The sequence below is a fragment of the Nerophis lumbriciformis genome, linkage group LG20 (assembly GCF_033978685.3).
Source record: "Nerophis lumbriciformis linkage group LG20, RoL_Nlum_v2.1, whole genome shotgun sequence".
Classification (NCBI taxonomy): Eukaryota; Metazoa; Chordata; class Actinopteri; order Syngnathiformes; family Syngnathidae; genus Nerophis; species Nerophis lumbriciformis.
In genome coordinates, this window is record NC_084567.2 from 44,060,875 (window position 1) to 44,085,362 (window position 24,488).

The following is a 24,488-nucleotide window of genomic DNA, read 5'->3' on the forward strand; positions in this document are numbered from 1 at the left end:
TCTACTACGGTATCGAGCACTATTTTTTGGATAACCTTATTAAGATATATATATATATATATATATATATATATATATATATATATATATATATATATATATATATATATATATATATATATATATATATATATATATTAGGGGTGTAACAGTACACAACAATTTTGGTTCAGTACGTACCTCGGTTTAGAGGTCACGGTTCAGTTCATTTTCGGTACAGTAAGAAAACAACAAAATATACGTTTGTGGGTTATTTATTTACCAAATTTGCAAAATCTTCCACCAAAAATATTTTTCTTATCGTAATATTTGATGTGAAGTAATGGGAACCTTGGATTAGTCAATAATTCATAATAACATTGATTTTGATTCAATATTATGTTTTGAGCAATGACAGTTTGAAAGAAAAAAAAACAGCTTTGTTTTATTAGTCAACATTGCAACTTTCTAAAAATGACATTTAACCTTTAAGCTTTTTTATTTCACTTTTGTTATGTTTTTGTTTATTTTAATAGTATTTTTAGAATGTGCCGTGGGCCTTTAAAACATTAGCTGTGGGCCGCAAATGGCCTCCGGGGCACACTTTTGACACCCCTGCTATAGATAATAAAAAAATTAAATGTGATAAATCTATGGATAAAAAGCAGAGCCTGGCGACGCATGCGCGTTTATCATAACTCTCTCTCTCTCTCTCTGTCTCTGCCCCTCCCTCACCAATGCTGCTGTTTGTTTTGTTTTTAATCCCTTCTTAACCCTGAATGTACATTGAAAATACACGCAACCCTAACTCAAAATGCCGGACATTTGAGGCATTTAAGAAACTCCGCCCTGACAGCTCCGCAAAAGAGGACATGTCAGGTGAAAAGAGGACGTATGGTCAGTCTATCGTAGCCCGCTAGCTGCTAGCATGCCGTGTGTTGTGCCTCGGTGTGCATTGTTTACACAACGTGCGTTACGCTACTTAATATGTCCGTGTGGAAACTCGTTCGGTACACCTCCGAACTGAACCGGAACCCCCGTACCAAAACGGTTCAATACAAATACACGTACTGTTACACCCCTAGTATATATATATATATTTTTTTTTTTTAAATTTCTGTGCCTTCTAAAATGAGAGAATGTTCAGACAGTCTTGCAGCTCAAAGACGTGTCGTCTATCTACTCCTTCACATCTGTGGCCGACAGACGCGTAGCCATATTGTGTGGATATTATTATTATTATTATTATTGTCTCTCCTCGTTTATTCATCTGCTGCCTAATTCCCTCTCCTTAGCTGTCTGCTGTAACACACTTCCTATTAGCTTTCTGTTGACGTCTACAAAGCATTTATTGTGTTCCTCTTTCATTACTTAACGTTTGAGCAAGCTAAGCAAAAACCCAACCAACACATACTCATGAAATAATGTTAACTAATGGTCCCCGCATGGTTAGTTAGATCCATATAACTAACATTGTGTCATGTCTGTGTAATCATGTTTTGTTTTAAGTCATGTTTTGTTTAGTTATAGGACTCTTTAGTTTCTGTCTTTTCACTCCCTTGTCTTGTTTCCATGATTACCCCATTAGTTTCACCTGTTCCACGTTTGGACTCATTGTGCACTCTTGATTGTCACCATAGCAACCCATTAGTTTTCACCTGTCACGTCACGCACCTGTTTTCGTTAATCATGTCTGTAGTATTTAAGTTCAGTGTTTTTCAGTTTGTCTTTCTGACGACCTCACCACATTTATGCTCAGTCCATGCCTGATACCGTATTTTCCGCACCATAAACCGCCCTGGGTTATAAGCCGCGCCTTCAATGAACGGCATATTTCAAAACTTTGTCCACCTATAAGCCGCCCCGTGTTATAAGCCGCATCTAACTGCGCTAAAGGAATGTCAAAAAAACAGTCAGATAGGTCAGTCAAACTTTAATAATATATTAAAAACCAGCGTGATGTGGGATGGAGAGATTGCGTCTTTTCATGAACCGGAAACCTGTCGCTTAGTAGGAGCCATTTTGTGGTCTTTACAGATGTAAACACACAAAGGAAATGAAACGTAATATCCGCGCGCTTCTTCTTCTTCTACGGGGGCGGGTGGTTGCTTACAGTAGAAGAAGAAGCGCTTCCTCTTCTATGGGGGCGGGTGCTTACCTTGGCGGTTGCTTGCGTAGAAGAAGAAGCGCTTCCGCTTCTACCGGGAAAAAAGATGGCGGCTGTTTACCGTAGTTGCGCGACCGAAACTTTATGAAAATGAATCTTAATATTAATCCATATATAAAGCGCACCGGGTTATAAGCCGCACTGTCAGCTTTTGAGTAAATTTGTGGTTTTTAGGTGCGGCTAATAGTGCGGAAAATACGGTACTTCTTTCCATGTCAATTCCTCAAGCAACTATTTTTGTCCAAGCCAAGTAAGTTTTTGTTCCATGTTTATAGTCTTTTTGGTTTCATAGTTTGTTCTCCGCCATTGTGCGTGTTTTTTGTTTGTACTTTTTTGCTATAGTCTTTTGGTTTCATAGTTTATTCTCCGCCTCTGTGCGCGCTTTTTGTTTGATCCTTTTTTTTTGTATTTATAGTCTTTAAATAAAAAATGTACTTACATTCCCGTCTCGCCCGAGCCAACTTTCCGTTGCATCCCGGAAAAGCAAACACCCAAGATCAAGTCATGACACATTGAAATGCTGCGTCTGCACTACTTCATTTAACATGAGTAAATCATGCATGTTTAGACATTTGCCCATCGATTCATGAATCTCCCACATTCCAATCCAGATGCATCTGACAATCAATCATTTTTTTCAACTTCTAATATATAGCCCAGAAAAGATGGTACACATTGTTGTTGTGCGCTGCATTTTCCACAACATTACAAAACACTACAGTTTGGAGGAGTTGTGTATGGTTTACACAGGACGACATATTTCACATAATTAATGTTATACTGTATGCTGACAAACTGTTAGAATAATTATGTGTAAGTTATCACACAACTCTTATGCCTAAAGGCCGTTGCTACACTCTTAGAAATAAGGGTTCTAAAAGGGTTCTTCTACAAGGGCTGAGGTTTTAACTGGAACCATTTGCTTCTGAAAAACCCTTTCCCGAAGAAAGGGTTTTTCAAGGGTTCTTGGTAACGCTAATGGTTCCAGTAAGAACCATTTTGATCCAGAGAACCCTTTAAAACCCCTTTTCTGAATAATTGGTTTTAAAAGGGTTCTCACTAACACTAAGGGTTCCAGTAAGAACTATTTTGATCCAGAGAACCATTTTTGGAAGAAAGAGTTCTTCAGGGATTGTTGAAAGCATGGGTAAGATCCTGTGTCACCAGGGACATACTTCCTGATAACATTTGTCAATAATGGTGCCTATCTTTAAATAAATGTTTTTCTCATTAAAATGTTTTGAATGTTTGTTCAATGTCAACATGATAAATGACCACAATATAATATGAACTAAACTGATCTGTAGAATACAATATGGTTCTTTATAGAACCCTCAGAAGACAAGACGGTTATCGGTGAAAACCTTTGAAAAGGGATGTTTTTAGAACCCCCTGTGTCAGGTCTAGATGAAACCCTTGAAACATGAAATAGTTCTTTGTGGAACTCCCGTGTGGGTTCTAGATGAAACCCTTGAAACATGAAAGGGTTCTTAGTGGAACTCCCTGCATGGGTTCTAGATGAAACCCTTGACAAACGAAAGGGTTCTTAGTGGAACTCCCTGTGTGGGTTCTAAATTAAACCCTTGAAATACGAAAGGGTTCTTAGTGGAACTCCCTGTGTGGGTTCTAGATGAAACCCTTGAAACATGAAAGGGTTCTTGGTGGAACTCCCTGTGTGGGTTCTTTGTAGAACCTCTCATGGGGGGTTCTGGGTGGAACCTTACACACACAGTTCTAGGTAGAACCCTCCAAAAGGGTTCCAGGTGGAACCTTTATAAAAAGGTTCTACCTGGAGCCAAAAAGGGTTCTCCTATGAGGACGAGCAGAAGAACCTTATATGGTTCTACTTAGCACTTTTATTTCTAAGAGTGTATAGTGATTATCAATTGTGCTGAAGTTGTACTTTTCTATCTGTGCAAAGGGACAACTTGAAATCTAAGATTGCGAGTCGTCTCGTATCAGTGTTTGTGTCCAGAACATCGAGTACCGTGACGCAGACAAAGCAGAGACGGGGCGATATCACGAGTGTCAGCACATTTGCATTTCTGAATAATCATATATTGTGTCCAACTGGGGCTGCTGAAATTACTCTCCTTCCTTCAGAAGCAGCCTCAGTGATGTAACCAGAGACCTCCCAAATAAATAGAGGAGCACGTGGGACTGTGCCTTAGAGCGTGGTGGGAGATTGTAACTGAGTGTGCAGCCCCAAACGTCTCTCCTCATTGAGCCAAACTGCAAATCTGCATGATTCCTTGCTTTGCGTCTGTTTCATAGATGTCATCAGTGTTTGAACCTGACACAAACAAAGCAAAAAAAATAAGAAAACAAAACACAATATCTCTCTCCTTTGCATTGTTGTGCTTGGCAGAGGTACTGAAGGGATAAATGATGCAACCACTCAAGATGATGTAACCAAAAACCATTCCAGCACATATGGCTTATCATATTGCAATATGAGATGCAGTAGCTGTAGTAGCCTTGTCACACCATTCCTCATTGGCCATCCAGACATTCCCCAGAGACAGACGGCAGAAGAGACAAGATGGAGTTTGACATCTGCTGCACTGACATTTGACAAGCCGGCAAACACAGGACAACATCAAGGGCCCCGCCCCCCAAGCAAAGTACCGCCAAGGGACATCCAGTCTTCCCCATGACACACTTTGACGACTCCAACACAAGAAAAATTCTCTGCGGCAGTTTAGCTTTCCAGGAATGGATTTTAATTGATGATACCAAAGTCTTCTTGCTTTCCATTGATATTCTTGATCCACTGTCAGAGCCTTTCATCTTTCCTTTTGCTTACCTTCTCCATCCCCCAACTTATTCTCGCACCTTCAAGCGTTGTATCCTTTGTCAGCTCCACAAAGCTGTCAATCTCAGGAGTCTACCTTTATTCCCAACATGGCATCCAACTCTCATCCCATTATTCCCACATTCAAATCAGTCCTTAAAGTGGCAGTACAAGACTTCCTATTCATTGTGTTTCATTAAACCATATCTAATTGTATTTACAATCTACAAAGTATGTGAAAATATCGTTTAAACATCACAAAATGCTACAAATTCAGACAGCCGTTTTGAATATTCCACTTCGAATGTCTCCGGTAATTTCCGTAGATTGACATCAGTGTAGTAACGCTACTGCACTCTGACCATGTTATTAGATCAGTCACACTGGAAATATGCAAACTGTTAGAATAATTGTTTCTACATTATCACAAAAACTTTGTGTTACATTTGAAGGCCCGGTGAGAAGACAAAAGCTGTCTTTGAAACCTACCAGGAAGAAGGCTCGTAAAACTCCACTGTGTAAGGGGGAAAGCCACATGAAGGGTTTTCTGTTTTCTCTCATGTACGGTAATCAACAGAAAGATATTGTTCTAACCCAAGGACTTCAAAGCGGAGAGAACCAAGGATCTGCCCAATTTCCAGACGACCTCTTTTTGAAGTATTTTACATACTCTTTTTGAACTATTTTATGGAACTCTTCTTGAACTATTTTACGACCTCTTCTTTTGAACTATTCTGTAACCAAAGGCAACGCTGTTTACAACCCACTTCCCTCTGGAAGTGGAAGCGGTGGTCAGGTGGTCGGAGAAAGTCAAATAAAGAAGGAGTGCAATCTTTTGGCAGAGCGTGCTGAGATACTGTACATGGGTACAGTGGTCAGACGACTCTCCTCAATATTGAGTCCAAATTGAATTCTTTGCCTCTTGTCTTGTTTAATAGATGTCATCAGTGTTTGAACCTGACACAACCATGAGAGAGAGATGTGCTGTCAATCATTCACAAACCTTATATGTGTGTTTGGTTTTTTTTTTCATGTATTCTAAATTGTGAATAAATAAATACATAAAAAGACAGCTAACAATGTATTTAATGGGGGCTCTCTATTTTGCCCACAAAACCTTCTACATAAGCATCAAAAACCCGCCAACAATACTCTATATACATTTTGTGACCTGAATATTAACCACATATTAGTAATGTTGTTATTACAAGCGCTAAAACAGATTTAAAAAATTTAGCGGTGGATTGATAGCACACAGCTCAGTAGCCCTCTGTTGCTTTACTATAAGCTATCATCGTGCCCCGGCTCGTCAAAGTTATTCTGGATTATAAATCATGCCTCTCATCTGGATATCAGGAGGATTTAACCTTGAATCTAGAAGCTGTTCATCTGTGACATTCAATTCATACCTGGAGATGGAGACAAACACACAACCAAAGAGGGTGTCTGCAGGGAGACTTTTCCCTGTTAACTATTTGTGTCCATCATGATTAATTCTTCATCTAAACGGGAAGATATAACCATCCTATCAGTCGTCAACACAGTGAGAGCAGACATCGTACAGTAAGTTTTATTATGTTTGTAGTTTGTATTTCTTGTTTCTCACTTAGCAACACCGCTACACGATGCGTAGTGTTTCACTAAAGCTGGATCTGTTTAGCGTAGCTTCTAAAACTTGTAGCTCATCCTCCTTATATTCAGGATCAAAAATATAAAGTTCTGGATCATAAGGTTTTCCTAAATTAATCGTTGTTGGCTCTCACAAAGTCTGCATTATTAGCATTGTTGTTGATGGGGAAGGGATCTGTGGTTCCTCCTCTACATCACAGATTACATGACTGGCTTTCTCATTAGCTCTCAAAATGGCTCAGGAATCTCCGTGAGATTGATACTATGTGATCATATCTATTTACTCACAAACTTTGTCAGTATTTTGGTGTTATAAATACGATGAATATGATAACAGCTTCAATATTGAGGCAACTTGGTTTTCACTCTACTGCTACTTTCAAACATCTTGCATTATTCAAGCCTTACATTTCTTATTCCCATCCTCCGTTTAAGCACGTTTGACTTCAGTCCAATACTTCCTTCAGCTCGTATGCATTTAATGCAAATGTAGCTTTTCCTCCACTAATGAGGAAATGTAACCTTTATCACGTACATAAGATATATTCCTTTAAAAGGAACCTTGTTTTATCTCTAAAGCCCTTAAGCCAAACGGTCTTCCAGACAATTATCAACCATTTCAACATTCTTTTGTGCATGCTATCATTTATTGAACAAGCCGTTCAGCTGCTTTCTACAAGTTGATATGGTAACACTATGTTCATTCACTATGTTCATTCATTCATTCATTCATTCACTATGTTCATTCAGTTTGCTATCATTCAGCTATACAACTAGCAGTAGACCACAGTCGAGTTGCTACAATACCAGAATTCCAGTAGTCAATGAAGATACCGAAGAATTCTTCATACCTTTGACACCACCATGAAAACAACTGAACCCATGTACTTTTCAATTCACTACTTCATTGAAAACTGTTTAAAACTGTCAAGTATTTAAGATCACTGGGCTTCAAAAACAATAATAATAATAATGGATTACATTTATATAGCGCTTTTCTAGACACTCAAAGTGCTTCCCAGAGAACTGAGAACCAATCATTTATTCACTCTACATTCATACGTTGATGGTGGTGAGCTTCATTTGTAGCCACCTGGAATAGACTGATGGAAGCTAGGCTGCTAATTTGCGCCTCAGCCCTACGACCACAACCATCATCTCTACCTCCAAATCACTTTAAAAATGCATTCAACAATACTTCATTTACGTTCTGTAACCTGTATGATAACAAACTGTAGCAACATTGTTATTCTAAGAGTGAACACTGAGGAACTCTTTGTCTAGCGAACCAACACGTCGGCGTGCTACGGCATTAGCAGTGAAAGCTAATTATGGCAGGAGAAAAGCTAGTTTCTACATCAGCACGAAACACGTTTGAGTTTGTAACGCACAACAATGTGATAGAACACTAATCTGTACTGAGTGAAAACATGAACAATCATATTACAGTATCTGTCAAGTATTTGCCCACATTGGACTGGAGGACTCTTACTATTATGTTGGATCCACTATGGACTGGACTCTCACACTATTATGTTAGATCCACTATGGACTGGACTCTCACACTATTATGTTAGATCCACTATGGACTGGACTCTCACACTATTATGTTAGATCCACTATGGACTGGACTCTCACTATTATGTTAGATCCACTACGGACTGGACCCTCACACTATTATGTTAGATCCACTATGGACTGGACCCTCACACTATTATGTTAGATCCACTATGGACTGGACTCTCACTATTATGTTAGATCTACTATGGACTGGACTCTCACTATTATGTTGGATCCACTATGGACTGGACTCTCACTATTATGTTAGATCCACTATGGACTGGACTCTCACTATTATGTTAGCTCCACTATGGACTGGACTCTCACAATATTATGTTAGATCCACTATGGACTGGACTCTCACACTATTATGTTAGATCCACTATGGACTGGACTCTCACTATTATGTTAGATCCACTATGAACTGGACTCTCACACTATTATGTTAGATCCACTATGGACTGGACTCTCACTATTATGTTAGATCCACTATGGACTGGACTCTCACTATTATGTTAGATCCACTATGGACTGGACTCTCACTATTATGTTAGATCCACTATGGACTGGACTCTCACTATTATGTTAGATCCACTATGGACTGGACTCTCACACTATTATGTTAGATCCACTATGGACTGGACTCTCACTATTATGTTAGATCCACTATGGACTGGACTCTCACTATTATGTTAGATCCACTATGGACTGGACTCTCACACTATTATGTTAGATCCACTATGGACTGGACCACTATGGACTGGACTCTCACTATTATGTTAGATCCACTATGGCCTGGACTCTCACTATTATGTTAGATCCACTATGGACTGGACTCTCACAATATTATGTTAGATCCACTATGGACTGGACTCACAATATTATGTTAGATCCACTATGGACTGGACTTTCACAATATTATGTTAGACCCACTCGACATCCATTGCATTCGGTCTCCCCTAGAGGGGGGGGTTACTCACATATGCGGTCCTCTCCAAGGTTTCTCATAGTCATTCACATCGACGTCCCACTGGGGTGAGTTTTTCCTTGCCCTTAGTGGGCTCTGTACCGAGGATGTCGTCGTGGCTTGTGCAGCCCTTTGAGACACTTGTGATTTAGGGCTATATAAATAAACATTGATTGATTGATTGATTGCTGACGTGTTGCATGTATCGTGATCGATATAAAGTGTGACAAACTTGACGGACAGTTGACTGTTTTGTCCAGCTGACTGGGGACGTTTTTTTCCGGTTTATTTGGGTAAGCACTCAATTTATGTCGAAATAGCTTGGCTTCAAGTTCCACATTTTGCATCTTTGAGTCACTTTCACCTCACTCTAGCGGCTTCTGTCTGCTACAACTTCTCACTCTTTTTTCGTGCTTGCTTCTAGAAACAGCAGTTCATCCTCCATAAATTCAGCTTCAAAAAAATAAGGTTGTCTTCGTTGTCTATCACTAAGTCTGCCATGATTAGAACAAAGTGCTGCCAAAGGACAGAAGAGTGTTTTCTTAGCACTTACAGCGACTAAGGATGGGTTGCACCCGTTTTCCCTAACCAGGTTTTCTGCAGGCTATTGTACTGCACACTCCCTGGGCTTGTGGTGGCAGCAGTGGAAAAGGTGCAGATACTAAATCTAAGCTCATGTTAAAGTTTCGTGACAAACACTATAAAAGTCGGCCTTCCATTATCCATTTTTCGCAGCCTACCAAATTCACTTTACTTCTGCTTTGGATTACTTTCACAATTCATTGCCTGAGTTTCAGAAGGGCAAAGTCTATCTTGCAGCTCTACTCTCTACTTCATATCTCTCTTCATGCACTATATTGCCAAAACTATATGGCCAGCCATCCAAATGATGAGAATCAGGTGTCCTAATCACTTGGCCCGGTGTATCAAATCAAGCACTTAGGCATGGAGACTGTTTCTACAAACATTTGTGAAAGAATGGGCCGCTCTCAGTGATTTCCAGCGTGGAACTGTCACAGGATGCCACCTGTGCAACAAATCCAGTCGTGAAATGTCCTCGTTACTAAATATTGCAAAGTCAACTTTATTGTAAGAAAAGTTGGGAACAACAGCAACTCAGCCGCCAAGTGGTAGGCCACGTAAACTGACAGAGAGGTCAGCATAGTACAAAGACTTTCTGCACAGTCACTTGCTACAGAGCTCCAAACCTCATGTCACCTTCCAATTGGCCCATGTACAGTACGCAGAGAGCTTCATGGAATGAGTTTCCATGGCCGAGCAGCTTATCTAAGCCATACATCACCAAGTCCAATGCAAAGCGTGGGATGCAGTGGTGTAAAGGACATCACCACTGGACTCTAGAGCAGTGGAGACACCTTATTTGGACTGATGAATCACACTTTTCCATCTGGCAATCTGATGGACCAGTCTGGGTTTGGAGGTTGCCAGGAGAACGCTACATTTCGGACTACATTGTGCCGGGTGTGACATTTGGTGGAGGAGGAATTATGGTGTGGGGTTGTTTTTCAGGAGTTAGTTCCAGTGAAAGGAACTTTGAATGCTCCAGGATAGCAAAACATTTTGGACAATTTCATGCTCTCAACCTTGTGGGAAAAGTTTGGAGCGGGCCCCTTCCTCTTCCAACATGACTGTGCACCAGTGCACAAAGCAAGGTCCATAAAGACATGGATGACAGAGTCTGGCGTGGATGAACTTGACTGGCCTGCACAGAGTCCTGACCTGAACCCGATAGAACACCTTTGGGATGAATTAGAACGGAGACTGAGAGCCAGGCCTTCTCCACCAACATCAGTGTGTGACCTCACCAATGCGCTTTTGGAAGAATGGTGGAAAATGACTATAAACACACTCGGCAACCTTGTGGACAGCCTTCCCAGAAGAGTTGAAGCTGTAATAGCTGCAAAAGGTCATATTGAACCCTATGGCTTAGGAATGGGATGGCACTTCAAGTTCATATGTGAGTCAAGGCAGGTGGACAAATACTTTTGGCAATATAGTGTATCTCTACTTCATATATCTGCTTTATATCTCTACTTCATATCTCTCTTCATCCATCTGCCCACTTGTGTCCTCACTTCTCCGTCCTCATCGCTCCAGAAACATCCATCTCTTTATCTATTAGACCTCACACCCTGTGGAGAGAAAGCTTCCACTTCTCTCCGCCAGTCCTTCTGTCCACGCATCCATGCATGCATCCATACATCCATCCATCCAACCATCCATCCATCCATCTATCCATCCATGCAACCATCCATGCATCCATCCATCTATCCATCCTCCATTGTGTTGCCACCCCCACCCGTGCTGTGTGTCTGCAGGCTGTCTGAGCTGCAGACTGTGGCCAATTATCCCAGCTGCAGTTGTGCCAACATCCATACGTCTCATGCACACTATATTTAGCTGTCACCTCTCACCACTATGGAGCATCAAAACATGCTTAATATGCAAATATACTGACTTCCTAGTCCTGCCTTTGCTTGCTGAGCTGACACTTAAAAGAAGAAATATAGCTGCCTTCTGACAATGACCCCCCCCCCCAAAGTCCTGTCTTTGGCTTTATCTGGACTTTGGGCCAAAACAAATACACCAAAAGTACTTCCAACATATTTGACATTCCTGCATTCTTTTTGTTTTTCCTCCATTGATTGCAGAGGTGGGTAGTAACGCGCTACATTTACTACGTTACATCTACTTGAGTAACTTTTGGGATAAATTGTACTTCTAAGAGTAGTTTTAATGCAACATACTTTTACTTTTACTTGAGTATATTTATAGAGAAGAAACGCTACTTTTACTCCGCTACTTTTATCTACATTCAGCTCGCTACTCGCTACTCATTTTTATCGATCTGTTAATGCACGCTTTGTTTGTTTTGGTCTGTCAGACAGACCTTCATAGTGCCTGCGTTTCAACAAATACAGTCACTGGTGACGTTCACTCCGTTCCACCAATCAGATGCAGTCACTGGTGACGTTGGACCAATCAAACAGAGCCAGGCGGTCACATGACCTGACTTAAACAAGTTGAAAAACTTATTGGGGTGTTACCATTTAGTGGTCAATTGTACGGAATATGTACTGTACTGTGCAATCTACTAATAAAAGTTCCAATCAATCAATCAAAAGTGTGAAGGAAAAAAAGACCCTTTTTTATTTCAACCGTACACCCCGTCAAAAGCCTAAAGACTGACTGCACAGTTCCTGTCTTAACAATAAAAGTGCCGCTCCATCGCGCCTGCTCTTTCAAAATAAGAGTCTCCGAAAGCCAGCGCAAACAAGCTAGCAAGCTAGCAAGCGACGGAGTTTGCCGCCAATGTATTTCTTGTAAAGTGTATAAAAACGAATATGGAAGCTGGACAAATAAGAAGCCAAAAACCAACCACTTTCATGTGGTATTAGACCAGGGGTCGGCAACCCGCGTCTCTAGAGCCGCATGCGGCTCTTTAGCGCCGCCCTAGTGGCTCTCTGGAGCTTTTTCAAAAATGTATGAAAAATGGAAAAAGTTGAGGGGAAAAAAATATATTTTTTGTTTTAATATGGTTTCTGTAGGAGGACAAACATGACACAAACCTCCCTAATTGTTATAAAGCACACTTTTTATATTAAACATGCTTCACTGATTAGAGTATTTGGCGAGCGCCGTTTTGTCCTACTAATTTTGGCGGTCCTTGAACTCACCTTAGTTTGTTTACATGTATATTTTTCTGCGACTTTCTAGGACGTGTTTTATGCCACATCTTTTTCTGTCTCATGTTGTCCACCAAACTTTTAACGTTGTGCATGAATCCACAAAGGTGAGTTTTGTTGATGTTATTGACTTGTGTGGAGTGCTAATCAGACATATTTGGTCACTGCATGACTGCGAGCTAATCGATGCTAACATGCTATTTAGGCTAGCTATATGTACATATTGCATCATTATGCCTCAATTGTAACTATATTTGAGGTCATTTAGTTTCCTTTAAGTCATATTAATTCAATTTATATCTCATGACACACTATCTGTATGTAATATGGCTTTTAATTTTTTGCGGCTCTAGACAGATTTGTTTTTGTATTTTTGGTCCAATAAGGCTCTTTCAACATTTTGGGTTGCCAACCCCTATTAGACAGAAAGGAGGAACTATTTTTCTCCTCCATTTGAAAACGTGGACGTTATCATCACTACTGTCTGATTACAATCAATGCAAGTCATCAGAATCAGATAATACACCAACTTATATTCTTGTTTTCATGAAAGAAAGACATCTATGTGTTAAACATGCATGTATATTCATAAAAACACCTTTAACATGTAAACAAAAACGGCAAAATAAATAAATATAAATTGTATACTGTATATATCAATGTATGTATATATATATATGTGTATATATATATATATATGTGTATATATATATATGTGTGTGTGTGTGTGTGTGTGTGTGTGTGTGTGTGTGTGTGTGTGTATATATATATATATATATATATATATGTGTGTATATGTTACTCATCAGTTACTCAGTACTTGAGTAGTTTTTTCACAACATACTTTTTACTTTTACTCAAGTAAATATTTGGGTGACTACTCCTTACTTTTACTTGAGTAATAAATCTCTAAAGTAACAGTACTCTTACTTGAGTACAATTTCTGGCTACTCTACCCACCTCTGATTGATTGCAAGTCCATGTCTTTGCTGCATGCAACCTTCACATTTGAAGTGAAGCACAATTACAGGTGAACACAGAACCAGAAGTCTTCTTCAGGGTTCTGATGATGTCATTGACACGTGACCAAACTAACAACACTACATGTCTCACTGCAAAAAGTGAAATGTAAGTAAGATGAAATATGTCAAATAAGGCTGATATTTGCTTATTTTCTGTCTGATAAGATCATTCTTCTCACTAAGCAGATTTTATGTTAGAGTGTTTTACTTGTTTTAAGTGTTTTGGTCCTAAATGATCTCAGTAAGATGTTACAGCTTGTTGCTGTCACACCGCGGTGAGGGAAGTCTTGTCTTGGTTTTTTCTGTCTTGTGATTTACATGTTTTATTTTGAAAAGCAACTCCTCTTGTTTCAGATCACGAGTCCTTCCTCTTGTGTCACCAGTCTGATGTCATTCCTGACCCTTGATTGTTTCCACCTGTTTCCCATTACCCTCAAGTTCTTTATAAGCCCAAGCCTCCCCTTGTTCTGTGCCAGATTGTCTCGAGCTTTCGTGCCTGTCTTGCGTTCCATGTCCCTGTTCATGTCCATGCCTTGCCTTGTCTCACGTCTACGTCCTTGCTCCCAGAATATCCCACGCTGTAATTTTGAATTGACTTTTTTCCTCCCTCAGAGCGACTTTTGTTATCCTACCTTTTTCTACCGCAGTGGTGAGTTATTATTTTTCCTTAAAGATTTTTTCCTCAAAGTTTGTTGAGTGATTTTTTTGTTTACATTGATTAGAGTAGTTAAGTTTTATAGTCTTTATTTTCTCCCTCCTGTTTGGAGCGTTTTTTGTTAAAGTTTTTGATAACAGATACGGTGCTAATTATATCGTCCTTATTTTTGTATTCCTCCTTTTTTGGAGTGATTTTCGGTTTTTCCCTTTTGGAACATTTTGTCGATAGTATTTTTGTATTTCATAGTAATTGAATTTACTCGGCTCTGGAGGCTTAAAGAGTATTTCAAAATAAAAGCTTTATTTGGAATCACCTCTCTGCATCTGAGTCCCTTCCTCCGTCCAAGCCTGACAGTTGCTGAGATGTGATGACCTATATTGAGTAAAACATGCTTGAAACTAGAATAGCAAGTGTTGCAAAGCTGTGTCATCAACACTCACAAGTATAAAACTACTTTTTTAAAGTCATCATTTCTTATTTCAAGCATGAAAAAAAAAATCATGAATTTGACTCAATTGTGTCTCATAATTAAAACAGATGACAGCCAAATGGACTTTGCTGTTTTATTTCCAATGAAACAATAGAAAATAGGTACTCATATAGTAGTACAGTTGGCACAGTACAGTAAACTGACAGTTCATATTTAAGCATTTAACATGTTACATTTCTAACAATTTTGAACAGAAATAGTTCATGCACATTCAGATAAATCCCTCAAAATTACAATAAAATGTTTTTTGGCCGGGGGCCGGGCTGTGTATATATATATATATATATATATATATATATGTCTTAATAAGGTTATCCAAAAAATAGTGCTCGATACCGTAGTAGAGCGCAATATATGTATGTGTGGGAAAAAAATCACAAGACTATTTCATCTCTACAGGCCTGTTTCATGAGGGGGGGTACCCTCAATCATCAGGAGATTTTCATCTCCTGATGATTGAGGGTACCCCCCCTCATGAAACAGGCCTGTAGAGATGAAATAGTCTTGTGATTTTTTTCCCACACATACATATATATATATATATATATATATATATATATATATATATTCCTTGCGCACTAATTGACTGAAAGAGCACGCTCTTGGCGTGATGATGTCATGTTATCCATGGAAAAATGCATTTTTAGACAATATGATTTGCCTGAGCGGCTAGGAGACCCCGAGAGTAACAAGCGCTTGCCTTGTTGCCTTTCTATTAAGAACAATAAACTAGTTTTTACCATAAGTAAATGTAATGCCGAGCTCATATCATTATGTCAAGATAATGGCACTAGCATTTACTTCATTTAAGAATATTTTTCAACATATTGAGCAAAAAGGTATTTTTTTTTCGACCAAGAGACACTATGGACTGGACTCTCACTATTATGTTAGATCCACTATGGACTGGACTCTCACTATTATGTTAGATCCACTATGGACTAGACTCTCACTATTATGTTAGATCCACTATGGACTGGACTCTCACTATTATGTTAGATCCACTATGGACTGGACTCTCACTATTATGTTAGATCCACTATGGACTAGACTCTCACTATTATGTTAGATCCACTATGGACTGGACTCTCACAATATTATGTTAGATCCACTATGGACTGGACTCTCACTATTATGTTAGATCCACTATGGACTAGACTCTCACTATTATGTTAGATCCACTATGGACTGGACTCTCACTATTATGTTAGATCCACTATGGACTGGACTCTCACTATTATGTTAGATCCACTATGGACTGGACTCTCACTATTATGTTAGATCCACTATGGACTGGACTTTCACAATATTATATCAGACCCACTCGACATCCATTGCATTCGGTCTCCCCTAGAGGGGGGGGGGGGGGGGGGGTTACCCACATATGCGGTCCTCTCCAAGGTTTCTCATAGTCATTCACATTGACGTCCCACTGGGGTGAGTTTTTCCTTGCCCTTATGTGGGCTCTGTACCGAGGATGTCGTCGTGGCTTGTGCAGCCCTTTGAGACACTTGTGATTTATGGCTATATAAATAAACATTGATTGATTGATTGATTGATTGATTGCAGACGTGTTGCATGTATCGTGATCAATATAAAGTGTGACAAACTTGACGGACAGTTGACTGTTTTGTCCAGCTGGCCGGGGATGTTTTTTCCGGTTTATTTGGGTAACCACTCAATTTATGTCGAAATAGCTTGGCTTCAAGTTCCACATTTTGCATCTTTGAGTCACTTTCACCTCACTTGCAGTTTTTTTTTTCTGGGGATTTACTCTCCTATTATCAGACACAATATTTGACATCTTTCATTCAATTTAGTGACCAATCTATTATGCAAATGTCCTCCACTAATCTCCTAATAATGGCAGACAACAGCGAAGCAAATGCAAATGTGTGTGTGCTGTGTTGAGGGTCCTTCAAAGCGGGGAGGGACCCTCGCCGAGTGCCAACGCAGAAGGTTTTTGTTCTAGAATAGGCAGCGGGTGGGGGGGAGGGGGGCCGGGACACAATAAATGAGTGACAGCGACATGGAGATAAACTCAGGCAAAGTTGGATGGAAAAGAAAAGAGGAGCAAGCGCGGGGAAGATTGGAGGCCGTCAAGTAAAGATAAAATGGAGACAGAGAAATAACAAAACGAGAGGAAGACAAAGAAGGTGAGAATGAGCTGGCCCACCACCACTTCTGTACCACGTTTAAAAAGACGGCGTTAAATCATGCTCGGCTTCGTTTTCTCACTTTGTGCTGCACTCTCACCTGCAACAATTCACTCTCAGCCAGGTGTGCGTGCTTAAAATGTGTCTGAATAGGCCCAATGGCCATTCATGTTCTTTTGTGTTATTTCCAGCGGCACGAAAGGTTAATGTAAAGTAGAGAATACAGCTAAAAAAACACCCCCAAAAAAAACTAATGTGTGACAGAAATATAAAATGAATACAAATGAACAACACAGAATGCATCTTATTTTTATTGAAATACAATCTAATACTTACAAATGCACCCTCATGTTTCCAATCAAAAGCTGCCATATTTGGATACTTGTGTTGCATGTGACGTCAGATCACTCAAACTGCCTCCAGGTAAAGTTACAATCTTCTGTGCCAAAAGAAGCAAGTATGAAAACTAAGGCTGAAACGACGCGTCGACGTAGTCGACGTCATCGGTTACGTAAATACGTCGACGCCGTTTTTGTGCGTCGGCGCGTCGCATATTTACGTCACTCTACTTTACTGTCATGGCGGAGCGCAAAGCAGACGATGCGAGCGAGGGGAAAAAAGCACGGCAAAAGTCGTCAAAAGTGTGGGAGTATTTCAATAAACGGCCTAATAATGTTGTTGTATGCACACTGTGTCGAGCGGAAATGGCCTATCATAGCAGCACAACGGCTATGAACGAACATTTGAAAAGAAAACCCCCGACAGCGTTCTTGCCATCACCATCAACAAGTCAATCGTCCGCGTGCGTATACGTTGTCATTATTACACAAAAACATGAATGTGTCATTTGTATCTGCGTTGTAAATTCATAAACTAAAGCACCGTTTCGCTCTGAGAGGCGCGTTTGGCGTGCCTGTTCAGTGTTTACAAAGACGCGCTCCTCTTTAACGCTGTGGAGAGGCGGCGGCGGCGAGCGAGCGGCGAGGCGGGGCGCGCCGGGAGCGACGCCGCAATCGTGCCCAGGTGCGCGATCCGCGCAGTTGGAAGAGAAAAGACTTTGTGTAAAATTAAAAGATTGTAAACCTGGCAAAGCCGTCTGGCGTTCAGTCTGTCGGTCCTGAAAGAACCCCACGGCACAAGACGTGTCACAAACGCTAACGTTAATTAGTTGTGCAAATACCTTTTACAACATTAACAGTTACATATACTATGTACAAACCAACAATTAACTTTCACTTTAATCATACTATCATTGTTGTGTTATTAAGCAAAATAAGCAATACTTTTACTTTTGTTGAAATGTTTACACTGTACACTTTTTTGTATTGGATGTTTAGCTTTATTTTTGCACATTTTAGCAAATAAGCAATACTTTTACTTTTGTTGAAATGTTTACACTTGTTACAGAATATTTCCGTTTTGCACTTTTTTGTATTGGATGTTTATCTTTATTTTTGCACATTTTAAAGCAAAATAAGCAATACTTTTACTTTTGAAATGCTTATACTATTCCAGAATATTAAGATTTGCACTGGATGTTTACTTTTATATTTGCACATTAAAAAGCAAATAAGCTACTTTTAATTTTGTTAAATGTTAAAAGTTTTAAATGTTTACATTGTTACAGAATATTTTGTCATGTTGTTGTCAATGTTGACTGAGTGGCCATAATTTTTTTTTTGTAAATAAAAGCCATGCCTTTTGAAAAAACTGGCCTACATTTATTTTTTCCTCTTCATTTTAAATAAAAAAAAAAATCGGTAAAAGGAAAAATAACCGATAGATTAATCGAAAAAATAATCTATAGATTAACCGATTAATCGAAAAAAATAATCTATAGATTAATCGATAGAAAAATAATCGTTAGCTGCAGCCCTAAAAGTAGTGCTCCACTTTCCAAAATGTGCTAGCTCGAAGCTAATCGACATTGGATTTGCCAAAGACATATTACTGATTACAATTTGTCATTTTACATGGCGATTTTAACATCTCCAAATTAAAACTACAACTAACCGTACAATACTTACAGTACTAACACATTTTAGGCCAAAACAAAAGACTAGATTCATCTTAATGGCAAATATTACTACTTGACTAAGCAACACACTCTAGTCCAGGGGTGCTCATTACGTCCATCGCGATCTACCGGTCGATCTCGGAGGGTGTGTCAGTCGATCACTAGCCAGGCATTAAAAAAATAGTCCTAAAAATGAGCGATCATAAATCTTCACTATGACGTCACTTGATTGACATTCACGGCACCCGAGGGTCTTCTGAGATGACGCTGGCTGCTGCCAGCTCATTCAAATTACCGACTGGAAGGCGAGAAACACTTTATTTCAACAGACTCTGGCGCCGTACCTGTCGTCAAAACTCCAAAGACCGACTGCACAGTTGCACAATAAAAGCTCTGCTTCATCCTGCCTGCGCTACCAAAATAAGAGTCTCAGAAAGCTGGCGTGCACAAGCTAGCAAGCTACGGAGTTTGCCGCCAATGTATTTCTTGTAAAGTGTATACAAAGGAGTACGGAAGCTGGACAAATAAGATGCCAAAAACCAACCACTTTCATGTGGTATTGGACAGAAAGGAGGACTTTTTTTCTCCTCCATTCGAAAATGCGGACGTTATCATCACCACTGTCTGATTCCGATCAATGCAAGTCATCACAATCAGGTAATACACCAACTTATATTCTTGTCTTCATGAAAGAAAGGAATCTATATGTGTTAAACATGCTTGTATTATCTTTAACCACCTTTAAATTGTTAACAATATTAACTATTTGTGTTAAACATGCTTGTATTATTTTTAACCACCTTTAACTTGTTAACAATATTAACTATATGTGTTAAACATACTTGCATTATCTTTAAACACCTTTAACTTGTTAACAATATTAACTATATGTATTAAACAGACTTGTATTATCATTAAACACCTTTAATGTATTAACAATATTAACTATATGTGTTAAACATGCTTGCATTATCAATAAACACCTTTAACTTGTTAACAAAAACATATATTTCATAAATAAGTAAATATAAATTATATATATGAATGAGGTAGATCCCCACGACTTGATCAATTGAAAAGTAGCTCGCCTGCAGAAAAAGTGTGAGCACCCCTGCTCTAGTCTATACACTCATGCCATCTGGTGTCTTGGAACTGCAACAGCACGCCAAGTCGCCTATATAATACTTGCAAATGAGACGTAGAAGTGTAAGCAATCAAGATATAACAACTGGACAGCAAAGTCATAATCAGCTCAGTGTTAAATACAAAAAATGAAACGTTAATAATAAACAAATTGTCACAGCCCGGGATGCTTGTTCATCTGTGCGATGCGCTGAGCGCACCTCCAAACACGCCCCTGCCCGCGCCACTCCGGCTGCAACAGGCGGCTGCAATCATTCAGCACTCAACAAACCTGTCGATGATGAGCTCCCTGGGCTGCTTAAGCCAGAGCAAGCCTGCATTCCGGGCCAGAACGTAGCGACCTGTTCCGTACACAACATTCCTCCGTTCCCTGACGACGAGCTGTGTGTCTCGTCTCCCCGTATTCCCTTCTGGTTCCCTCGCTGCCGCCCATTTTCGGATCTCGACCTCCCGCCTGGACGCGGACTTTTGACGCCTCGCTCTTGCCCCTGACCTCCTGCCTGTCTCTGGGCCTTCGAGCCTGCCTTGCCGCCTCTCGCTCAACACTCCTGGTAACACTCAGCTAATCACTACACATAGTCGCACACCACACATGTTTGGATTAGTTACACACTTCATCGTATTGTATATTATAATAAATATAGCTAAAACTAAAATGTCCTCACTTCTGTGCCATCTTCTTCGTAACACAAATTAACATTCATTACGACATGAAGGTACCGTTGACTAGCAGTATCGATGTCCAGGTACCAGGTATTGGTACCCATCCCTACTTATGACTAATGAAGCCCACGTAATATTTAGAACACATCAAGCTGGAAAAAAAGTGATCCTTGAAAAGGCTGGCAGTGTGACACCTCATTTGTATTCTGTGGCGTAAATAAAGGAAATAGTGCAGCTTCATTCATTGCTAGAGGAGTCACGTTTATTTGTTTAGCTTGACTGGCCATGTGAGCCCTGTTTACTGCTGAGCGCCGAGACGCCTTTTATCCAGAAATTAATGTTGAACAACCTTTGATAATTAGCATGTGACACAACTTCGCCTCCTTAGCGGCGAAGGGAGAAGAACGTCGTTGAAATGAAACATTGCTTAATGTTTCGGAACCTTGGCAGAGTCCATGAAAACGGCAGCAGAGCCACAGAAAGAAATGGCCTTTTTAAAGGGAAGCAGGAAGCATTTACTTCATTTACCGCACAATGAGAATTGTTCCTGCAGGCACAGACAAAAGGTGGTGGTAATACACTGATGTTAGGAGAACACCAAGGTGGTGTGAAACTAGTGTACAAATTAAGGCTGCGCCAATTAAAGCATGAGATGTGGGCAGCGAGGAAAGGAGAGATTTACTGCCACTTTCTGGAGGCAGGATGGGAAAGTGGCCATGCTAAATGGTCCTTGATAAAGCCGCCTTGTGCACATAGCTTGGGGACAATGGAACAACAAAGTGGGCCAGCAGGACACAGGGGGTAGATTGGCTGTCTGCTAATCAGAAGGTCACCTGGCCAGCAGAGCTCCACAGCTCATATTGTTTGTCCTTCAGCCACTCAAGTGACAAATTACTGAAGGGAGGCTTGAGAGGAGTCTGAGCATCAGTGGAAATGGAAAATGACTACAAGAAGTACCGGTAGTAAACTTTCTGTTCAGTCACACATCCGTCTGGAAGAGAGCGCTTGCAAAAAGAAAAAAACATCCATGCATCCATCCATTTTCTTTCGCTTGTCCGAGGAGCAACATAAGCAGGGAAGCCCAGACTTTCCTCTCCCCAGCCACGTAGTCCAGCTCTTCCCGGGGCATCCCGAGGTGTTCCCAGACCAGCCGGGAGACATAGTCTTCCCAACGTGTCCTGGGTCTTCCTCGTGGCCTCCTACCGGTCAGACGTGCCCTAAACACCTCCCTAGGGAGGCGTTCGGGTGGCATCCTGACCAGATGCCCGAACCACCTCATCTGGCTCCTCTCCATGTGGAGGAGCAGCTTTACTTTGAGTTCCTCCCGGATGACAGAGCTTCTCACCCTATCTCTAAGGGAGAGACCCGCCACCCGGCGGAGGAAACTCATTCGGGCCGCTTGTACCCGTGATGTTGTCCTTTCGGTCATAACCCAAAGCTCATGACCATAGGTGAGGATGGGAACGTAGATCGACCGGTGAATTGAGAGCTTTGCCTTCTGGCTCAGCTCCTTCTTCACCACAACGGATCAATACAGCGTCCACATTATTGAAGATGCCGCACCGATCCACCTGTCGATCTCACCATCCACTCTTCCCTCACTCGTGAACAAGACTCCGAGGTACTTGAACTCCTCCACATGGGGCAAGATCTCCTCCCCAACTTGGAGATGGCACTCCACCCTTTTCCGGGCGAGAACCAATTTCCCTTGTGGATCAATAAAGCTTGTCTAAGTCTAAGTCTAATATTTCCACTCTCACTGGAATCCCGTCCGACGGTACGCTCACATAATTCCGTTTAGATAAAGATTCAATCGCAATCCTCACAAAGGGTTAAAAAGTTCCTGCAGGAAGCATTTGGTGGGGTCTTTTTCACCATCTCGGGGGACGTGAAAGTGGACCAGCCTGTCAGACCACGGTTACATCTGTCTACTAGCAAGTGAGAGATGCATGCAATATAATCTACAATTGACTTTTAGCAAGTTTGAGACCAAGCAGAAGCAGCCGCCAGCTCAGTGTGTCAACAATAGAGCATTAGCTCACTGCTATCAATGCGCTCGTAAGATAGTCTGTCTGCGTTAGCGCTTATAATAACAATATCACTCATATTTCCTTCATTTTCAGGTCACGCCATGTAAATAGAGTATTGTTGCCACTTTCTGGATGTTTGTACAGAGTATAATGAGCACCTCCATCTGTTGAATCAGTCGTTAGATATTTATTTACGAAGTTGAACGCATGAAAAAAGCCCAATGTGTGTGTTCTTGTCTTGCAAAAGGATTGTGAATGATAAACAGCACATCGAGCGCAATATTCAAAATGGCTCAAGGAATTTGTGGCATTTTGTGAAATTTTAGAGTGTATTTTCCCATACTTTGTGGATTGTAAAAACAATTGGATATGGTTTAATGATACAATGACATAAAGTCAACTTGTTTTTCCACTCTACTGCTACTTGAAGGTGTCCATAAGAACTTGGTAATAAATAGCAAATGTGTTTGTTGAAAGGAGCACTAGAGAGAAGGAGAGACCGAGGTTCAGGTGGGAATTGAGAGGTGGGAATGTTTGGGCTCCAGGCTGAGCAGAAAGGTGGATGCAGGAGAGCAGCAAAGTGCTGCAGGGCTCAGGAGAAAACATCCACTAAGCTCAGTAAAAACACAAGCACTCAGTAAAATAAAAAACATATTGGGATGAATAAAGAAGCAGACAATGCAAGATGAAGTAGGAATACAAGAAAAAAGTGCTTACCTTGACAGGATCCGGCGATTTCTTCAAATCCTTGCTGGCACACACACTTCCCGATGGGCACCAGCCATTCTCCCTCGGTGCTGCAATGCATCCTGGGAGGCTCGTACAGAGGCAGGGAGTTGTTGACACAGCGACCCACGACCTCCACCAGCTGCGAGGCCTCTGATCCTGGGATGGTGTCGGAGAACTCGGCCAGGCTTTTCACCAGAAACGGGCAGCGTTTGTAGAAAACCCGCACGGAGACCAGGGCGATGCAGGCTCCTAAATCCTGGAAGGCCAAGTAGAAGCCCTTCCGAGTCAGAGGGCCTAGATCACGGACTTCAGTGTTGAGCTTCATGACCCGATCCCCCAGGTCCAGCTCTGTGAAGCTCTCGTCTGCTGCGATGGTGTCGATCTTGATGTAGCGGCTCTCCTTCATGGCCCGGTCTTCCTCCACCGTGATCCCCTCGCCGTCTCTCAGCTCCCCGTCTTCCATCTCATCCCCGTCCGTCTCGTAGTAGTACATGTTGAAGGTCTCCTTGCAGGTGCCCACGCCCCCGGGGAGGCTGTTGCAGTCTCTCAGGGTGAACTTCAGCTCGATGTAGACCCGCTGGGCTCCCTCGGTTAGTATCCAGTTGGTGTGAAGCCAGTTGTTCTGGTTCTGCTCCATGACCCGGCACACTTGGTAAGTGTGGATGGGGTTGTAGTCTTCATCCACCTCCCCGATTTCCTCCCACTGGAAAAGCAGATAAAGCAAGATGAGAAAGAAGACTAGAGGCGGGGGAATCATCCAGTTTGAGATGCATGGAC

General features: G+C 41.0%; 1 protein-coding gene across 1 annotated transcript in view; it reads right to left on the reverse strand.

Annotated features, from left to right (window-relative positions):
• LOC133619703 (ephrin type-A receptor 5) overlaps positions 1-24,488 on the reverse strand; it is a 222,676-nt gene that overhangs the window by 147,190 nt on the left and 50,998 nt on the right. The window contains exon 3 of the mRNA XM_061980927.2: positions 23,700-24,414. Coding sequence (XP_061836911.1) covers positions 23,700-24,414 — 715 coding nt within the window. The remainder of the gene's footprint in view (positions 1-23,699; positions 24,415-24,488) is intronic.